Below are 22,528 nucleotides of genomic sequence, written 5' to 3'. Positions count from 1 at the left end.
TCCCTTCAGGGACTGGAAGGCTGCAGTGAGGTCCCCCCGCAGCCTTCTCTTCTCCAGGCTGAACAAGCCCAGCTCCCTCAGCCTCTCTTCGTACGGGAGGTGCTCCAGCCCTCTGATCATCTTTGTGGCCTCCTCTGACCCCTCTCCAACAGTTCCACATCTTTCTTGTATTGGGGCCCCAGATCTGGACACAGGACTCCAGCTGGCAAATCCTGTCTACAATCCCAGCATTAAAACTCCACTGACCTGCAGCTCATCCACAGAGAAGAAAGCAGTTCAAAGAACAAAAAAGATTTTTTTTTAATGTTGAAAGAAATAAAATGGAGAAAAAAATCACTGGATGAAAAATCAGGGCATTTTAATCCATGCTTCCAACTCCCACAGAGCACTGTGTGTGCGTTCCTCTCCGTACAGCACAGTATGTCTGAGAAACCTTTAATAGGGCTCCCTGCCAAGGCTGCACCTGGGCTGAAGCCAAGCATGTTGCATCCAGGTCAGGATGTGTCTCTCCAACCTGGCCATCAGGCACGTGCACACTGGAACTATAAGCACAATGGCAGCAAAAATTCCAACATAGAAACTTTCCAGCACAGGTATCACAACTGTGTTCGATGTGATCACAAATGGTGAGGATCACAGAGATGATTGATTTCAAGTCCTGGCCAGCAAACGTAAGAAGTGATTAGAAGACAGAATCAGATCCTGAATAGAGAACAACAAAAATCCTGTGAGAAGCATCAAGTACATACTTAAAGAAATACCATCACAAAGAACAGATGGAAGGAGGAATTCCTTGACAGTATCTCTGAATATTCATCTGCAGTTCACCTTGGATGCAAAAATAAGACAGCCCCACAACAAAGCTTCCTGATTTCAGGCAAAGCAAATGGCAAGAGGTAATTCTTCTTAGCACGTTGAATTATGTATTTAAGTCTTCAATGTCTATTTTAATTTCACCTGAGTAAATTACCAACATAAATCCCACCCTCCTCAAATATCTCTGAATTTTTAATTAACCTAGTATCACCATTTCAACCAGGGAGTCAGAAACCATGAGTAACATATCATTCCTATTCAGAAGTCAACGCACCTGCTTTCCAGCAACATTTGTAATCACTGGTTCATTTTACCCTTGAAGCCAATTTGGGCCTTGCTGGTTGTAGCCAATGATGAGTCCTTTCAGCTCACAAATTATGTGTTAGGAATTGCTGTGCTGTCGGTTTGAAGGACATTTTCAAATGCACTGTGGCCAATAGAATACATTACCAAAACACATCATTTTGCTTCTGATCTGCATCAGTTCACCACAAGCTTCCATCCAACAAGATTTTACCAGGAACATTTAAGCTGTGATTTAAAGTGATGTCCCAGCATTTCACTACCTTTGGACTATGACAGAATGATTGAGAGTGTGCTACTATACCTTAAATATAACAAAGTGCTTATTTGTAACATCACAGACAAAAGGAAAAGAAACAAACGTGGGTTTCGAATTCACACTGCAGACAACTGCAGTGGGACTATGAAGGAAGTCTTCACTGAGCTGCCTCCTCTTCCTGACAGCACCACAGCTTTGAGGAATAAGTGGATAGGTAAAGGAAAGCCTGTTTCCAAGGTGGCTCATCACCTTTCAGCTCTGAACATTTAGTTTTTCCAGGACATGCACCTTCAAGATCACTGAGACTGTTCTCACATAGATCTGATATGCACTTAGCCACTGTATATGCATATGACATAAGGTGGAAGTGCTGAAGTTTTCAAGCCCTCTAACACAACTAAAATGTGACAACTTCTCCTATGCAAGGGCTTGTTTCTTCTCAAGTCAGTTTGTATACCTGATTTCTCAAAGTTAGCATCATTAGCTTGACTTGGAGCATATTGGCAAATCCTTTACATTTCCAAGAGAAAACAATAAACTTCCTTTGGCTCAAGTCATAAAGATTTTATACACAGAAGCTAGCTGCTTCTGACATCTACCTCTAAATTTCCTGACATAATGAGAGTACCATGCCTCCCATGTTTCCTTTACTTGGTGTGCTAACTCATATTTTAGACCGAAACAATAGAAAAGACATGAAAAGAACAGGAGTCAACAGTGGTTATGTCATCCATTTATCAATTTTAAATCATCGCTTCAACACTTTAAAGACTCTGTGTTCTAGTTATGAAAGTCCCTTTACAGCCACAGGACAAAAGACAGTTCTAAGATTCACGGGTGAAAAAACCCACAGGCAGTCCAGCTGAGAGCTGGCCTGAAGCCACCAGCTCCGCGGGCAGGAGGGCACCTCCGGGCAGTGCAGGCACTTGTTTTGCAGTGCTGTATTTTCACAGACAGAACTCATTTCTGGTATTCTGCATCCTTCTGAGCAACAAATGGTTTAGAAACCATCCATGGAAAAGGGTAATGGATAACAAGAAGGATTAGCAGCTGGGGAGCTATGGTAGGTGGGGCTCTTGGGCAGGGACTTCTTGTATTACTCCCCTGTGTGCATCACAAGTACTTAATTGCTGGATGCCAGGAGGTTTGGGAGCTTATTTCTATTTAAAAGAAACATCCCAAAGACTGCAGGCAAAAAAGATTGAAGCACTCAAATTAATTCAAAATTATATGAAAACATTAACAGCCTGGTTCATTCCCAAATAATCAGAAACATCACTGACAGCTAGAAACTATGGGATTTTAATATGCAGTGACTTGAGTGTGTCCATAAAAAGCTTTAGCAGTTTAGAGATGCTACTCAAAGGAGCTTTGTTGACAACTGGATTTGAATTATTTTGTATTATATTAGAACAGCCATGTATTAAACAGATACTGGTATATATGAATTATTGAACAATCTTTGGGTAACAAGAGGTTCCAGTGATTTAACCTGACAGTTATTTCTTGGTTTCCTTTTTTTCCTGCCTTAAAGAAACTTCATTAACTATAATCTCATCCAAACCAGCATCATGCAACCTGCATTAACAATTCAAACAATATTTTCACCAGCAAAGACAAGCATAAAAGGTTTAGTAACAAGCATGTAATACAAAACTACTCAATCACTGGGTTAAGTGAAATACAACCCCGATAAATACTAACCAGAAGAAAATCCAAAACCTATTGTATAAATAATCTAATGAGAACTCTTCAGGGAAATCCACAAGATCCCTTCCTTCTCATTTAAGGTGAACAAGAGCCCACATCTTTGTAAAATGAACATAGGTGGACCTATGAGGCTGTCAGAAGCAAATCTTGAAATGGAAAAGTATCTGGGAAAAAGCAGAATCAATTCATCACCAGTGAGGCATATTTCATCAGGCTGTGATTCTATGAAGGTTGGTGGACTTGATGACTTAGAAACAAATCAAATCTTAAGAATTCAATACATTTAAGTGAAAAGCAAGCATCCAAATTATGGTCTAGTTTGCACAACCCATCCAGAAAACGCAGGTGATCTTGAGTTTACACCACAGAAGACAGATGGAGTAAATGTTTTTCATTTGCCATCCCTCCCCTCTAATTAACTAACAGTGTCCACAGAAAGCAAAAGCAGATACATCCCTGCTTGTCCAAAACTTTACACATTTAATTTAGGAGTAGCTTTCAGTTAAGAAAAGTCAGCTATGGAGCAGTCACATCTTTGATTAAGAGAAAACATCAAGCAGAATGAATGGAAAGTAATTATTTCTTAACTCTGCATATTTTTTATTATGAAAGAAGGAGGTGTGTTTCAGTAAAGCTTTACCTTTCTCACAATGACTTCCTGTGAATCCAGAAGGGCAGACACATTTGTTAGGGGCTACACAAGTTCCACCATACCTGCACCCCTCTTCACAGAATGCTGAAAAATAAAAGGAATATGTGTGTACAACTTTTTAGAAATTTTATTATACATTTGTAAGATACTAAGAAAAACATCTAAATTATAAGCAATTAACAGAATTCAGCATATTAAAATTCAGCCCACCTGCAAACACAAAGAGAACTCACTTAAATGACACAAGGAAAAACCTCCCATTACACCCTAGGCAAAGCACCTCACCAATAAAAGATTAATAACCATCTGGAAGAAAGAGAGAGGTAAAAATACAACATATAATTTTAATGGGGCTGATTCTCTTTCAATTATACCTAGTGTAACTATTACAATTACAATGCTCTGGTGATCCACAGAAAATAGGCTGGTCAACGTGGTGTTAACTGCTTTGTTTCTCACTCCCATCAAAGACACTTTATTGAAATGTCTGTAACCACACAAGATTTTCCTCTACTTTTTATTTTTTGAAGTGTAAAGTACATTTTGTGGAATGAAGAAACAAAATAGGGTGAGACTCATGGCTGAAAATAAAGGAACCACAAGATAATGCCTCAGCTGAGGAGTGATTCTTGACAGAGCAGTACACAAGTATTTAACAAATACGTTTGTCCATTAAGCAGGATTCCAAATAAAACGATTGATCCCACAGATTGCCTTGCAAGCACTGTGTGGTGGTCCTCTCACTTACAGCAGGTTTAGCACAAAGCCTACTAGCTGTGTGAGAAGTATGCTTGCAGTTCAGTATTGTCTTTTTTTTCTTTCTTTATGTTATGGGTGTACAAGGAGAAGGATTGATGTGAAAGGAGAAAAGGAAACCACAAGCATCAGGACACGATCTATTTTGCACTCTCGCAAGACCTTTACTAAGAGCAGGCCCACAACACCCCCACACACACTCTCTCTCCTAGATATTTATTGAACTTCACAAGTTACTCAGTGGGTTTGACTGCACTTATGAGGGAAGTTACAATTAATATTTAAACAGCAGCTCCCTGCATCTAAGCTAATAACAGAATTGTAAAGTGTTTCCTGCAAGCTAAAATCACAGATGGAGTGTTGGCAAAGAGATGTTACTAATGCTATGAAAAGGCTTAAAGTGCTAGATAACAGAAGAAATAGTTTAGATTTATTTCCCAATGCACTAAAGAGGAAAACAAAGTGAATGAAGTACTAAGCATTAAAAAGGATCTTTTGCAATTGTTAACCACTTAGAGGCAAAGCAGCACATCATCTTCTCTTTTGACTGAATCGATAGATGCATCTGCCTCGCTCTACATACACAATTTGTAGCATGTCACACTATTTTATGGAGGATAACCTGGGAAGACCAAGACTAAAGTAGTTTAAAGAAGACTGCAGTAGAATATTGTAAGTACAACTACAACTGCACAAGGCAGTGGCCTGGAGAAAGCATGGCTCTCACCCAGCCATGCTTCCTGCCCATCAATGCATGCACTCCATATGGGAGCCTTCCAAAACCTCTTTTGAAACCAGTTAAATTCTCCTATATGGGAAAAAGAGAAATATGGCTTAAGAGTAGCATTCTGTGCTATTCTGCATAGAAATATTTGTAGAAAAGTGTAACTGTGCAGAAAGCAGTATGAAATACACCTGGAAACATAGAGGAAAAACGAGACCCGAAAGATTCCCTCCATAGCTCTTAAAAAATCATTTCCTCATTTCTAGTCTCAACAGTGGCAGAGAAGTGCAAGGTGAAGTCTCCATCCCTATATTTTATGGTTTGAAATTGAGAGCAGAGACTTTGCTGAAGTAGGAATACATCACAGAGTCATGATTCTGTGATTTCTGCATGACACCAAAAGAACCAGAATTGGTGGCAGAGCAGATAAAAAGGCAAAAGGAGAAAAACATAGGCAAAGAAAGCAAATAGTTTGTTAACAATATGTGCCACATTGCACTAGGAAAGAAATACACAGAGCTCTTAAGTTATAAAGGACTTGAAAGAAGTTTGTTCCCTAAGGCAATCGTGCATGGTTGCTGAAAGTCATTAGAGCTGATGGGGACAGGTAGGTAAGAGGACGTCAATTAGCACTGTCACACACTTTGCCACCATAACCAATGCTGCCAACTTGCTAAATTGAAATCTGTGCTTCTTAAATCGTATTCCCAGGTCTGCATAGTAAGGGAGTGTTTTATTCTGTCCTCTCCTAAGATTACTGACAGAGAAAGGCTTATGAGACAGGGCTGGTCATGTAAAAGATTTTCCCATTAGTGCAAGAACTGTGTTATGCCAGAGCAGCAGCTGCGTCTTGACACCTACAGACAGAGCCAAGCATGCTATCCACATCTGAGAGAGAAAGGCTGGGGTGCCTGCCAGCAGCTAAAACTTACTCTCTGTCCTTCCATTCCTCCCTGCACACACGTATCAAAACGTGCTTCCAGATGTGCTAGCACCTACTTGTTGGGCATTCTGTAATTCCCCCATCCTTCAGGTGTCCCATATCAGCAACTTAAAAAGCCCTGTACTGCCCAGTGCACGAGGAATCACCCAGGCACCAGCTCGTTCCATGGATGTCAGACAGAGGATAGAGCTGGGGAAGAAGCTGGGCAATGGCTGCTGAAGGAAAGAACCCGACTCTCCTTTTCAATTTCTGCAGAAGCTGAAAGGTCCTCTGCAATACGGACTGACTGTGCTGCCTCTGATGAAGTGGGGGGAGATGGTTCATTTTAGTGGGGGGAGATGGTTCATTTTTATATTTCTATGCAAGAAAAGCCCAAGAAAGAGGGCCAGATCTATCCTGCTGCTCCCCATGTGGCTCTTCTACAAACCCTTTAATTTCTGCATTGCAGGCTTGTGGGAACATCAAAACCACAGATCTCAGAATTTATTTACAAAACCAGAATGTTTGTCTAAAGGCTACTTTCCTTAACTGCTAGAAAAAGAGCTCACAGGATTATATGCAGTACTGTTAGCGCTAGTCAGAATTTTAAGAATGTTCAACACCTCTAATAATAGGAACTCTGTTTCAATTGCTGGCAATTTTACCAAACTTCACTTATTTCAACTATTTTCTCTAATAGTTCTGCCTCTAGCAGAAGGCTTTTAAAATATTTTATCAAAATTCATTTATTTCCAACAGTCAGTTGTTCCTTTTCTTCCTTCAGCAGAAGAGACTAATGAAGGAAAATCTTTACATCACTTCTGCACCTATGCTTTATGGACAAGAGGACCCAACAGGGAGCAGCTCTGTGGCTGAATAGGAAATCAACTGGAGTGCCCATGTTCTCATGCAACTACCTGCTTTGGTGCTTGTGCTTTGTTACACACCTTATGGGCTGTGGGATCTAAGACAGACTTCCACTGTGGTTTAAAGCCTGCCAAATCACAACTCTGTTTGGGGTGGGGCCCATCACTACCACAGAATTAGCAGTTAAAAACCTCAAGTGTAAACTCTCTCCTCAGAGAAAGTTAACCCAAGAAATATAAATCACAGCTGGATTCTATTTTTCAAATGCACTCCCATAAATAGACCCTGCCTCTGAAATTATTTGCAGGCTGGCAAACTTGTTAAAAAGGAGAATGGTTACTGAATTCTCAGGAAAGGTTTTATCAGGAAAATTAAGTGAAGATGTCATTAGGGTAAAGTCTATGAGGGCAAAACTCTATGCTAGGAGTCTTATTCAGTATCCCACCTGTAAAAGCAAAGGAATGTCTTGATTTCAGAAGGCTTCTGCCAAAGTGAACAGATCTCTATAATGCCAACAGATTTCTCCTTCCAAAGGAAAAGCCTTTCTCATAAAATGATCTTTCCTAAATAGACACAATTTCTCTGCAGAGCGAGAGCTTTGTTTTAGATGTATGTTTTCCTTGATGAAGAGAATGGAAACAGTCAAAATGATAAATGTGCTGGATTTGTCATTCTTGTGATAATGTTGCAGGGACAGGAGAATCTCACTGTGGAGCTCCACAAAGAGCATCATGAAAGTACCCACAACTTGGCACCATGCTTCAGGACATGCACAAGCTGCATCCCCACTGCCTACATATTTTTATGGAGCAGAGTTTCTTTTCCCTCATTCAGTTAAACAGAATTATCCCCTTTCCCAGCGAGACCACTAGGGACATTCCTGGGAAGGAAAATAAGTTTGCACAGCTAGATGCTCTTTGAATGGAAGGTGTGGAATCGGACATCTTTGAAGTTCCTTTTGTTCTTCCCTATATCTAAGCAGTAACAGGCAAGAGACCCTGTGTGAGGGAGGCACGCCAATACCAGCTTCAAATACTTTCTATTGTCTGTTACTGAGACCTGGCATCTCTTTTAAACCCCCTGCTTACAAGGCTCTGGGAAAGCAGAAGAATTGGGGTTCCACCCTCCTTTCCTTCAGAGCAGAAGGAATTGCCTGATTGCTCTAATTGTTTGGTGTGGTAGCACAGTACAACCCTTCACTGGGCTGCTAGAGAAAAGCAGGAACTGCAACCTGGAACCCTCATGTTGAGCAAATGTGTCTCACTTCCCAGTGCAACACTGTAATTATTAGAAAATAAAATATAAATATTTGTATTCATAAATATATAAAAATATTGTAGGAACAGGAAAAGTAGCAATTATTCTACAAATATACCCACTAGTTTTTTTTAAAAAAAACTTGATTAAAATAGAAGCACCTAATTTATTTACAGTTCATCTCCCACTTGAGAACAAGCAAATTCTCAAATTCTGAGAACTCAGAAGCAACTGACTAGAGTAATCCTTAGTTCCTCTTCATCTCAACATAAGTAACAAACACTAATGTTTTAAGAACATTAGTACAGTTTGTTTACTAAGTAAGTGACCTCTTCGACATGATAGAACAAGGAGTTGGAAGAGGTTCAAAAGCGAATGCCTGAGCAGCCGGTACTTTTGGCTTCTTCTAATGCTGTTCTCTTCCTTGTCATTTTCCTCATTTCTTCTTTAGTCATGAAAAAAGTGTTGAAAAAAATAGATCCATTAGTGCCAAAATGAACCCCACTGCAGGAAAAGATAACACGTACCACAGCTTGTATAAAAGGAAGGAATATATCAATACCAAAACCACAAATAACTCTTTCACCCACAGGACAGAGAAGGGAAGCTCTTAATTAAAGAAAAAAGATACAGTTTTGTTCCACAGGGTATATACACTGTATACAGTTACATAGGCTAAACCCACACCGACTCCTGCATTGTTGGGTTTATCACAGATAAAGTCAACTGCTGGCTCATTCTGTAAGCAAGGTGCTGCACAGCTCGTCAGGACATTTGCAATGCAGAGGAGCCACCAGCCCATTCTGCAGTGGCAACTGCAATGAAAACCAAGATGAGGCAACATCCTTCAGACAGCATACAAGATTATATAACAGAGGGTTGGGTTGGAAAGGACCTTAAAGATCATCTAGTTCCACCCCCCTGTCATGGGCAGGGACACCCTCCACTAGATCAGATTGCCCAAAGCCTTATCCAACATGGCCTGCAATACTGCCAGGGAGGGAGCGTCCGCAGCTTCTCTAGGCAGCCTGTGCCAGGGCCTCACCACCCTCACAGGGAAGAATTTCTTTCCTAATATCTACTGTAGATCTCCTTTCTTTTAGTTTAAATCCATCACCCCTTGTCCTATCACTCCATGCCCTGTAAACCCTCTCCAGCTTTCTTGCAGGCCCCCTTCGGGTACTGGAAGGCTGCTCTGAGGTGTCCCCAGAGCCTTCTCTTCTCTAGGCTGAACTAGCCCAACTCACTCATCCTCTCTTCACAGGAGAGACACTCCATTGCTCTGATCATCTTTGTGGGCCCACCTGTGACTTGCTTCAACAGGTCCACGTCTGTCTTGCACTGGGGACTTCAGAACTAAGTGCAGTATTCCAGGTGGGGTCTCACCAGAGCAGAGGGACAGAATCACCTTCCTTGACCTACTAGTCACGTTATACAGAGAAGCTGCTCTTGTAGTGATAGAGCAACCAGCAGCCTTTCTGCATGTTGGCAGTACTGCATTCTCACATGCTTCCCAAACTAGCTGGTGGCTGGCATCATATGTATGCATCAGCTTTAGCAGGTGCTGAATAGATATGATGACAAATCGTACTTCAAGATCAAATACAGCAGCAGGTATACTGCCAGTGCTGCCCTACATTTAAACCCACAGCAGTTTCTAGAAGACTGGAATTCTAAGGGACTTCAACCTGTCACCTTTACTTGTTCAAATGTTATGCACTAGCAAGGGAGCGGGGGGGGAAGTGGGGGAGAAGAAGGTTGGCAAATACTTCCTTTACAGGTGCTTACTGCTGGTTCTTTGCTCTGTTCCCTTCCCAAAATTCAAACCACAGGTCCTCCTGGTCATGGCCTCAGCAAGCACCATCCTTTCTTGCCATCACAGTTGTTCACCTTGTACATCAACAGGCATCTGGGACTGCTACACAGGGCTGCATGAGAGAAGAAGTCATACTAACTCCTCTTGCACTTCTGAAATGCTTTTCTACTCCTTCATTTTCAACATGGCGGTCAGTACAATGACCATGAAGTCCACTGGTATATGGTGAGACTCAAAGGCTGTATGCATGCAAAGTGGAAACAGGGGCATTCAAGATAGGCAAGGAAGGGTCAGGCAGAGACTGCCAGGGTGAACAGACACGTGCAGCTCTGGAGAAGAGATGGGTCAGCTGAACTACACAAGCGATTTGATAATCAACTGACGGGAAGAGCAGAGTTTCATTAGCTGATTGAATTTACTCAGCCAAGTGCGTCCAAGGTCGCAGTTGATAACAATCCAACTCTGGAAGCCAAATACCAGAATAATCAGATGATAGCAAGTTGCTGAGGCAGGTTTAGAGGACAGCTGGAAACGCAAGGAGAAAGCACACAAAATAAGGGAGCAGCAGAGGTTCTGCTCTTTTTCTCTGTACTCAAGTGTGACCAGATCATCTATAAAAGTACAAAACTCTTCTTGGTTCAGTGAACTACATCCACTGGATACAGGGTGTGACTTATTTAACACACAGCCTGCCAAATACCACTGGAGTACTTTTACAGCCAGCCAGAGTCAGAGAAGGACAAATCTGGCAGGAATGAACTTTGGGCTAAAGAACTGACGTGGAAACATTTCATCCCACCTGTTGGAGCAAGAAGGGGAGAACAGGTCAGTCTGGAAATCAGGATATGAATCTACTCGAGACTGGAAGACAAACCCTTAGCCGGGCAGTTCATCACCTTCCTGAGTGGCTTCCAACCTAATTTATGCTTCAGATTTTATGTGTGGTATGTATGAGGGTTAATGCAGTTCAGGAAGACCCTACAAATCTCAGGTCTTCTAACAGCTGATTGTAAAGTTGATATTCCTGATTTATATTGCTAGAGATTTCACATATAAGAGGTACTTTACAAACATAATTTGCATAAATGGCTGCCTCCCGTAGTCAAAATTCCAAATCCTGGTAGTAAAACTACTTAGAGCTAAATCTGAACAGAGATTAATGATTTTGGATTTAAATTCTGGAGAGATCTTTTTTTAAAGCACTCAGAAAAGCATGAAAGGCTTCTTTCAAATTTGGGAGGTGATGCACAGTGAGAGTAAAGAAGGAAAAAAGGCAAAGCAGAAAAGTACATGGAAGGTTTATAAAGATTGTACTGGGAAGAAGTTAGGTGAAAGATATCAGATACAGGCAAACATATGCAACGTGCCTGAGTTTGTACAGTCTATATATTTGTTTACTATGTAGTATTTATCAAAATGGTGAGTTAATATTGTAGAGTTTGTCACTAGGTTATTTTAGCTGATGCAGCAGTGAATCTTTCCAAGTACCCAGTGCTCTGTCATACTGCACTTGCAAAATTAAGATTAAGGTGACTTTGGAAGGCTGAGCATCTCTCTTAGAAGGCACTGAACTCTTCACAGTGGGCCCTTCGTTGCTGCTATATGATGTTAAATCCTCTTGGTGCCTAGTGCTTTGCTTGACAGATATGTAATCAAGCTGTGGCCATTTGTACTCAAGAAGCAGGATGTTCATCTGGATGCTCTCAGGATGGGCTAAAGTGCTGGTTACGGCTGGAGATGCTAGATTTTTTTTGAAAAAATGAAGCATCGGCTCCTTAAAATTAGTACAATGAATCATAGTGATAAATACTAATAATTTCCTTTATAGTACCAAAATAACAGAACTTAGTTTTTATTGTGGAAGTCCTCCACCTTGATCAATACATTTTCACCTAAAACCTTTTCTAGTGAACAATTATGTATTTAATTAATTCAGAAAGCATACTGAATGGACAGAATCTGTCCATTCTATTTTATTGCTAAAAAGTCACAAATGAAACACTTATAACAAACTTATTTTATGGCTCTGAGGACAGATCTGTGACAATTTTCTAAATTGTATGTGAAAAAGATCAATAGAAGCAGTAAGAGACAAAAGTAATATAATAAAATTTGTCCTGTGATATATTACACTTTGGAAAACATCTCTCCCATCCCCAGATGATTCTGTGCTAAATAAATATTCTCGCTGCCATTTTACTGCCCTGCTTCCTCAAGGCTAGGCTCTTCAATATTTTTAGTGCACCATTTTAAGCCAGCCGCAGCTGTCTGTCTAGGAACCTAATACTAAGCATGACAAAACAGGGCAGAATACTTCTTCTACAAACCGAGTATCATCTTTCAAAATTCAACTCCACTGTTAAAACTGTAAAAGCAAACTGAAGTGAATGACATGATATATATTATTGGTGTTTTTCTCTGTTCCACATTAATGTATTGCATATACGCTTGGTTTTTTCCTTTTCAGCAAATGGGTATAGAGTAATAGATAAACATAGCAGAAATTATAATTTTATATATACAGTGGAATTACCAAACAAATCCAACAGAAGAACACTACTAAAAACTAGGCAATATTTCTAACAAGGAAGAGAGGATGTGAAACTTCTGACCTGCTTCAATGTTGGCTGCCATACTGTGGTTCAGTTTCTTTAGAAACCAGTTACGCTTAATCAATCGAAATTTAAGGATACAGCAGCGTGTTCCAGAAGCACAGCAGAAGCATTTTCCCTTGCCTGAGCTACTATTACAACTTTAGAAAGATCTTGATTCAAATCCCATTGATCTTATTAAAAAAACAGAACTCAACAAACAGCAGATGGAATCTTGGCCTGTTTGACCTTACTACAGGTTATGGAATATTCAGATATCATAAAAATAGTTTTCTAGCTGTGTATGTTTCACAGTTCTCTGAATTCAGCCTTCCAGGTCCATACCAACACACTCAGTGCACACATTCAGCACAAAACTAGCTGAATTATACCCTAATGTAGCAGGTCTTTAAATTCACGCTTCTTGCTTTGCCCTGTAGCACTGCTAGGGGCCTTCAGCAGTAAAACATGTATTTACCCATAAGACACATTCTGTCTCAATGCAAAAGATTTGCTCTGTATTGCTTAGTGAAAAGCTACCTAGCATCCTCAAATAATCATGCTGAGGTGGTTTGGCCCTAGCTAGAGGTCAAATACCCACCAGAGTTTCTCTATCACTTCCCTTTTCAGCACAAAAAGGGGAGGAAAATATATATTGGGAGGCTTAGGACTTGAGGTAAGGACAGAGAGGGCTCACTCTCCACTTAGTGTCATGGGCAAACCAGACTTGACACAGAATAAAGAAAAAAAACCTAATTTATTACACTACAACTACACACCCAGTGAAACCAGAGTCAGGTAATGAGAAGTGTGGCCAGGTCTTAAAGCACCTTCCCTTAACCTCCTGCTTCTTATCAGACTTACTCACAATTTTACTCCCTTTGTCCCCCCCCACCACCAACATGGCACAGGGAGAGGCAGGGAATGGGGAGTGGGGTTCCGGTCAACTCCTCACAAGCTGCTTTCCTCTTCCAGATCTTAACACTTCTACTTCCCCCCGACCCCTCCCTTCTTCACAGACTTTAGTTACAAATTCACTGCCTTCTTCCCCCCCCATCGCTGCATGGGGAGGCGCAGGGAATGAGAAATGGGGGTTTTCAGTCTATTCCTCCAAGTTGCCTTCCTTATTAGCTGAGGGGGGGAGCATTCCACACACACCCCCTTCCCCTGCAGCACTGTGGGGTCCCACCCACAGGAGACAGTCCTCCATGAACTTCTCCAGCATGAATCCTTTTTATCGGGTAGCCATCTCCTCAACAATTGCCCCAGTGTGGCTCCCTTCCAGGGGGTGCTGACCTTTGGGCCTAGACTGCTCCAGCCTGATCCCCCACAGAGTCACAAGTCCTCTGGCAAACCTGCTGTGACATGGGTCAATCTCTTCACAGGCCGTAGATGGTCTCTGCTCCCGGTTCTTATCCATGAGCTGTGGGGGGACACCTGCACCACCATGGTCTTCTCCACGGGCTGCTGGGGAATCTCCCTCTCTGGCACCTGGCGCGCCTCATTCTTCCCTTGCCTTGGTGTTTGTGCAGCTTCTTACATCTTCTCACTCTGGAAGCAAAATGCACCTACCATCCTTTTTATTTTTCCCCTAAATGTGATTCCCAGAGGTGCTGTGACCATTGGCTTGACCTTGATCAGCAGCGACTCTGGCCTTGAATCGGCCAATGCTTACTCTCCGGGGCCTACAGTGAGCATCTAGCTGCTTCTTGCAGGTGCCATCTCTGCAGCCCGCCCTTCTCTACCAGCACCCAGCTACACAAAACCGCAACACATGTGTTATTAAAAACATCAATATGTTGAATAAATGGCTTAAAAAAATGCCTAAAGCTTTGCTACAATATTATCTTGTGGTAATGCTCTAAACGAGGAACACTTGAAATTGGAAAGAAACTTCAAGAAAGCATTTTCAGTTGTGGCTGGAAGCAAACACGTTGCTTGGGTGCAATCACAGCCTCTACAGTGTTATATTCAGCAACTTTTCTGTAGGTTGCATAATAACTTATTGCAACCATAACAATTGAAATGACAAAAAAACAAACCCTTGTTTCGATAGCTGCACAAAATATGCAACATTAAATCAAGGAATTGTTGATAGCATGTAGGTATCTGAAGGTGACATTACTGGAGGGAGAAGAAGAAAATAGGAAATAACATGGCAACAGGATTTTCTGGTCTGGATCAAGGATGTGTAAAGGCAAATAACTTATGAAGACATCAACAGTGTATCTTTAAACAAGAATGGGAAAATTCAGGTGTTTTCTCTCATTTTCTTAACATACTCCAGCTACAGCAGGATGTATCTCTGAAAATACTTTCTAATGAGCTTTTGCATCATCTTTTGTATCTCACTCATTTTGCCAAAACACTCCACCCAAAATAAAATGCTTCTTTCAAAGCAGATTGCATTCTATTGACCAACACCAGAAGGATGGTAATTTTCAACTCCAGAGATCAGTGCTCTGGCTACACCACAGGCTTCAGTACATAAAGCTTTCAGAGCTCATCTGCAATATCCATCCAGCCTTCACTCTTTATCAAGGAAGATGCCATGTTAGATATAGACGTTTCTCCAGTAAGGAACAGAATTAAATGTTAATCTCAATTTCCAGAATCCAGTTCACCTTGCAATCTCTAAAAGATAAAGGTTTGAATTCACTGAAGACACCTCCAAGAAGGCAATCAAGAGATGAAAAGCTCTATATCCCATCAGCAAAACCCTAGGGTATTTTGTCTCATTCAGATCAAGTTTATATAAGGAAAAGAAAGAATAACAAAGAAAACAGTGAATGGGAGCTGGAAAGATTCAAACACACTGCTAAAACGTATCACACTAAATAATGGATTCTTAGGTCTAGATAACTTTTGCACTGCTCTACACTTACAACCTTTGCAATCTCTAAATTAAAAGTGCAAATAACTTAATAGGAAACAATTAATGGCAGTTCTTATCAGCATTTTAAATCAGAAAGTTCTACAGTAGATAAAATATTACAAAAAAAGCAGAGTTCTCAAAAAAAAAAAAAAAGAAAAATAAGATAGGAAAGGAGATTTTTAGCAATTACCTTAATTTTCCCAGTGGCAAAAGATACCTTCATCTCCACATCTAGATTTACCTAAAATAATCTGACCAAGTACTTTCTATTCTGATGTGCAAGGCTCATACAGAAGAGAGAATAAACAGAAATGTTTTGACTAAACTGAGAGTGCCACCAGATTTTTCAACAGGGAAAAAGAAACACTGAGAAGTGATATTGTTCCCACTGTTACAGAAATTTCAATCTGAAGGCAGAGATTGCTTTTGCTCAAGCTGGTGTGACAGCAGGTGTGATATGCATCACCATCAGCTTTATAATCATCATAATACGTTGCTTTTACATAAATCCTTTCATCTCGAGCTTTTACACATTAGGAACAATTAAGACTTACAACCCCCCAGCGAGGAAGACGCATTAAGAACCTGAACCTGCCAGGCACTTTTTCAGAAGAGAGTTAACTACAGAAATATAATTTAATAAAAAACGCATTTAACAAGTCAGAGCAGAAAAGTGAATATAATCTTTGTGTGTATAATCTTTGACTGAGCCAAGAGCATTTTAGAAACCCAAGGGGCCACACTCTCTGCTAGTGTCAATTAGTAAATCTATATCAATTTACACAGTGACTAAGAATTTACCCCCTAAATTCTTAAGCTACAACACTCTGAGGAGTACCTCTCTGTCACAATTTATAAACCCAGGCTGCTGAATTGGGCCCTTACACACACAATCACACAAACACTTTTGCTAATATCTGAGAGTAGGCACAACATTCACTTGAGTTGCCACCTGTTCCCCATCTCTGCTATTTTCTCTCTAGAAAACTCGCTGGGTGGTAACATGTTGGGGAATGGTAAAGGCAAAGGAAGATGAAACATAGATCCTCAGTTGCTTCTTACAGAGCAGTGCCAGCTTTGGTCACAAATCCCACCTCAATGCTCCTGCACCAGAGCACTCTATATCATACCATATGAGCCCAATCACAATGTCACGTGCTTCAAGAAATCAAAGTCATGAAAATCTCTACAACAGGATTGAGCATGCCTTGAAGGGGCTGGAACTTTTCAACAGCACAGTACCTAAATCTTGGTGTGTCTAACCAAAATTTTCCCTCCCGATGCACGCAGAACATTCCAGAAAGTGTTTGCCTCACATCCCACTAACAGCACTTCAGTAGCACCACAGAACATATGCCCTATAGATTTTTTTAGTACTTTGGATTCATTTAGAATGATCAGGTTCAGCATAAATGTGAAATACCCTTCTGACGCTTTACTCTGCTAAATAAACGCAGTATATTCTTAGTGTAGGAAAAATAAACCACCATAAATGGCAGCTGTAATCCTTCCGTCAAGTACAGTGTGTGTTCCTAATGGAATATGTTTGCAAAACAGATTTCCACTACCACCTTCTTATGATATAATTTTACAATGTTTAGTTTGCAAAAAATGACTACAGGAATACTTGCTATATTGCTTGGCAATGCATCATTTAATTTTATGGTGCATAAAATGCATTTCTCTTAACAGATGTATCAGTTCCCTGATATCACGACTAAACTGCTTCATACCCATTAAATGCTGTGTGGAGAACTAGCAAAGCTATGGAGTTTATTTTTGTTGTTGTAGTACACACTTCTACTTGGCTCGTAACATCGTGCTTCCCCGAATAACAACAAACAGCTTTGCCTGCTCTTAGCAGGCTTCATCGTGTGTATACCATATATACACTTACATACAAAAGGCATCCCAGCTGCACATCCTGAAGTGCATAAGAATAATAGAAATGTTCACAGATAAAAAATTACTAATAAGTAAATAAATAGTATTAAGACAATTTTTACAAAATGAAATTCAGCCTTTGGCTTCACAGAGGTTAGCCTCCTTGCCAGATCTGAGTTAAACATCCCATTGAATCACATCCTGACAAACAAAAAATTGCTCTGTGTTGGAAAATTTTAAAACAAAGGGAACAAAATTCAATTGCAATATTCCCTGACTAAATTCAGGGAAAACCATGTGCGTATGTTTCAGTTCTTTGAGAAAAATGGCTTTGGGGATCCACCACAGCCACACAGTAGTTGTTCCACTGTGCAGCCCCGGGCAGACGTGGTACTAACAGGCTTAAGCAGCAACCTGGAAGATGAAAAAATCATGGCTATATGACTTGATTTGTGGAAATTCTTCCCTATATACATTATGACATGGAAACTGGTAAGATTGATTTAATCCTTTGCTTTTCCAGCTGCCTGCTGTAACCAGCTTCTATAAAGGAGAGAGCCAGTTTTAGAAACAGTTACTCTTCCTGTACACTCATGTTTCTGTTCTCAGTATCCCTCATAGGGAGGGTTTCTGCAACCTGTAACAGCAGCTCTGGCAGATGAGGAGCTCACGACTTTATAAAACACAAGCAATCTTAACACCCTCATGTCACGTTCTTAAATGCAACACAGCAAATGAGCTTATACAGGCTTCACTAAAATCTTTGTTCTAAAACTACTTTCAGAAAATACATTCTTTGAATTTACAAGTATCATCTTAAAAAGAAGCAGCAAATGACCTGCACAAAGCCTGTGTTCTGCAGAACCAGTCACAAACAGTAGGAGCGACTTCTGAGAGGATTAACTTGCTTAAAATACTGGGGTTCAAGCACCAACAGACAGTTACAGGGGAAATATGTGAAGACAAAGACAAAATTATTAGACTTATGCATTGATACAAAAGCATCCTCAAATATTTCAACACTGTAAGCAAGCAGAACCTGGACTAGAAAGGAAACTGCTTCAGGTCATGTTCTTCCCGATGCAATGGTGCAATAGTTTCATACTCACATCCATATTGGAACACCACTCATCAGGTATGAGAAATAGAGCAATGCTACACTGTGATTCAGAAATCATCATAAACATAGCACACTGCAGTCTATTCTCTCCTGTAGTACCTAGTCTTCATATATCTCACTGGAAATCTGTGTATCCAAAGCATAATTCTAGATGACAGTTCACTTAACACCAAAGCATATATATTACTGAAGCCAAACTTGAGATATAGATGTGTGGCATGGAGACATACATCAGACACATGGTTTTGTTTGTTTTGAAGACATTTGTCTTTCCAATTACACCTGTGCTTAGCTGAAAACATACTTAATAATGCCCAGTAGAAAATAACATCAAAGAATTAGCACCGCAAGTACTTAAATGTTCTATTGCCTCACTAATACCAACTCCAGCAGAGTTAAGAAACCTTTAAAATCGCTTCTTCTCCATTCATGCAAAAATGAAAGTCCTGAAATCTTAAACTTAGAATGCTCTTACACAATTGGCTTTGCACTGAAGCATTTTCTGTTTCAAGACACTTTTTGAGTCAAATAAAATTTGACCTCTTAAAAAAGAAGTATGTTTCCACTGAGCAGCAATCAGGTGGCCATCTCTAATGTACACTGTCAGAACAAGTCACACTGTGGGGAAAAGATGCTCGCTCAACACCTCTGTGAAACTTTCTAGTGCTATGTTGCTGCTTTCTTTTTTTTATTCGCACAAAAAATCTCAGTAACATTACTCTGTTTGTTCTACACTGTGAATAACACTGCATAACCAAAGGCAACAAAGTTACAGTGTAGATAATCAGTCATTAATAGCAAATAAATACAACTGCTGCTGGGCAGCATCAGAGTAACGGTGTTCTGTGCAGAAAGCAAGCTTCCAGTTAAAGTGAGTATGATTCCCGTGTACACTATAGCTGACGTCTCAAGACTGGAGGAGGTGACACGTCATTATGAAGCCAGAGATCCTGTGATCATACAGGCACCAAGTGAACTTAAGGAAACTAACGCACAGCAGCACCAAACCTTTATAGACAGAAATCCACCACACAGGAGCGAGCACACAGCCTGATGGGTTGGTGGTTTCTCTCTTCCAAAAGGCAACCCAGAGTCTGAAGTCATCTATTTTATCCACAGACTGTTTCGTGCCAGGAACAGGGCAAGATTCTGCAGACTGCCATGCCCACAGCACACTGCCACAGACTACTGCATCGGTCTAAAATCAACCTATGAAATCATGGTCTCTAGGGCACGTTGGCCAGCACAGGGATTCTCAAGATCAAGGGGCTGGCAGAACAGCAAAAGCTATGGGGCAAGATACAGACAGCACTTTTCTTACTGTGGAGTACCAGATAGCCAAATCCCCATGTTACTTGTATTTCCAATAAAAAGCTCTGCTGCTTCTAGATCCACAGCCACCTTTACTTAATTGACCAGCATCGGGGCATTTAAATACATATTTCAGACATTAAGAAGCTGAACAGAGATACCTAAGGAAGAATTGAGTTTCATTGTCTCCAAAAGCAGCATAAAGGAATAAAATACTTCTGTATCAGATAGTCAAGGGAATTCAGCCTAGGTCATTTACCTATTGCTTTGTATTTTGTTATTGTTGAATAAATCAACAAATCCAGCATCACAATACAATTTTTACAGTGACTTATATCTACTTTTATCTGTATTGTGCCACTGAGGAGGTACTTCAGTGAAATGGGGATGTTTCTCAGAGCTGCATATGAAGTTTGCTGAAGCAAACGAGATTACAAGACTCACCATGTGCAAACTTGTAAGCAATCTGCCTCAAACTGAAAATGTTGTGACAGGCCAGAAGCAAGACAAATAAACAAGGTATCCCATGGGTACAATAAACACTCCAAACTTCCAGGCAAAATGTGATACTATTCACTCATGAAAAAGCAAAAGATCACAGTGCAATAACACAATATAACAACCTCCAAAATAATTTTTCAGCAAAGATAAACAGAGGTAGTTTTTCCAAGCTGCATCATCTTAATCATATTCTCTGCCAGACACAATTCACATGCTGCACATTGGTACTTCAGTAATGTATATGCTCCAAATAAAACTGCAGCAAGCACTGCTTTACATTAATAACCACAATTTGATGCTGCCAATACTCCTGAGTAGAGGGCAGGCACAGTTAATATTAGGACCTGAAACAATACTAAATATACCCTACTGTATTTGAAAAGTGTTGTAATAAAATTTCTTCCTTAGATTTGCTTTTTACAGCAAGCACTTCACTAAAACAAAAAAGAAACACGAAAATTTAGCACAACTTTGACCCCCTTTTATGCCATCCAGCAGGTGGCAGAGATCCAGTGAAGCAGAAATCGAACATGTCAGCATTCTGATTATCCAAGACCGACCAGGCAGCTCCGGTTTGGAGAGGTGGCCTTCTCAACTGTCCTAATTCCCATGTGTTTTAATCTCCAAGAAGAAAATGGAGAAAGCTGAATGTGATTTCAGTTGGTTTGTAACAGCACCTCCATCACATCAGGAAGTCTGTAAATCCTTGCAGTTTTTAAATGGTCTTTTCTTCCCCCCCCCCCTTTTATCTTTTTTGCTGACTACTCTGTGGCTCTGTGCCTATTATTATTATTAACTTGTGTGTGTTCCTGTTAAATATAGTTGTCATAAGAATATGGGTCGTGCTGACTCCTGAAGCCAAGATGTCACTAGAAGAAATGGTTTGAGAAGTCATTGGAGTGAGCAAATAGATCCACCGGACAGCTACCCAACATGAAATTTTTGTTTCCACTTGGCCAGCATTTGAGATTTGCCATTTGGACTAATCAGAGTCTTTGGAGGAACTCCAGATTCTTTAATACACTGAAAATCCATCCTGTTGTTTCTCTTGTTTTAAATAGGCAGAGGCAAATAGTGCATTATCATCAAGTGCACTAATTGATCCAAATGCAGTGTAAACTAAATTAATGGGGCTGGAAATGCTGGAAAAATTAAACACAGCATTCTTAATAAAGCTGAAAATAGCTTAATAAAGCTGAAAATAGGATCCAAGCATCCTAAGGCATGTTTATTTCTGTTTAAATAGATGTCTTCCTGTAGACTGTTATCAGCTCAGCAGGAGCCTTACAAGAGAGGCATTTTTCTCATTCTGTGCATTTTAAGTTAGGTTTCTATGAAGTTCAGCCTGCCTGTAAAAGCTGCTGCCAATCCCTATAAAAACCATAACTGTGGCAAAGTAATGATAATATCCTGAGAGCAAGTGAGCTGCAATACTGAGCTGCAAATTCAATCTAAACCTTTATCTCACAAACGGAAGGCTGCTGACCCATCTTCCAGACAGTGAGCTACTGCACACAAAAGGAAGAATGCACCTAGAGGAACAAGAAGGAATCAAACCTCATTAGAAAGAGGGGTTTTGTGCTTTATATAAATGGATTGTGGAAGTTCTCAGCTGGCAGCAGGGCACTGATTCCACCTTTCTTCTCTGTTGCTGAAAAGGGTCCATCGGCATTGGCTGGTGTCGCAAGGGATGGGGCTGAACAGAGCTCTGCTTGGTAAGCACACAGCAAATGAGATGTGAGAGGACAAAGAATCCCAGACCCACGTGAGAAATAGCCAAGGGGCCTCTTGGAATTGCATTTTGAATACAATCTCTTGAGCTGTTTCTGCAGAGAGAGAAAGCCAGCTGGGCTTCCAGAGGAGTAAGGATCTCCAGCAGGGTACTTGGAGCATTGCTCCAACTCTGTTCAAGGAAAGGGACAAAGGCATTATATTTCCTCTTTCCCAAACGTTTTGGAAAGCAACACAAAGCAGCAAGGAGAAGAGGCAGAAAGCAGCAAATGAAGCAAAGTGTGGAAGTGTGAGAAGAAGCGAGAAAAATAACATACACATAGGAAAACAAGAGCACCCCTAGATGCTTTAAATTTGATTCACAAGAGATCACCACACAAAGTGAAAACTGTTGGCTATACAGGAATTCTGGCCACATCTTTGGATGTTTACA

At 40.6% G+C, this 22,528-nt stretch overlaps 1 protein-coding gene across 1 annotated transcript in view; it reads right to left on the bottom strand.

Annotated features, from left to right (window-relative positions):
* NELL1 (neural EGFL like 1) overlaps positions 1 to 22,528 on the bottom strand; it is a gene marked incomplete at both ends in the record, with an annotated part of 287,941 nt that overhangs the window by 63,094 nt on the left and 202,319 nt on the right. The window contains one exon of the mRNA XM_084263433.1: positions 3,729 to 3,824. Within this exon, the coding sequence (XP_084119559.1) occupies positions 3,729 to 3,824 (96 nt within the window). The remainder of the gene's footprint in view (positions 1 to 3,728; positions 3,825 to 22,528) is intronic.

Source organism: Gallinula chloropus, assembly GCF_964237585.1.
Source record: "Gallinula chloropus genome assembly, chromosome: 4".
NCBI classification, from domain to species: Eukaryota; Metazoa; Chordata; class Aves; order Gruiformes; family Rallidae; genus Gallinula; species Gallinula chloropus.
The sequence above is the reverse complement of the archived record's forward strand: the minus strand, read 5'-3'. Positions and strand labels throughout refer to the sequence as shown.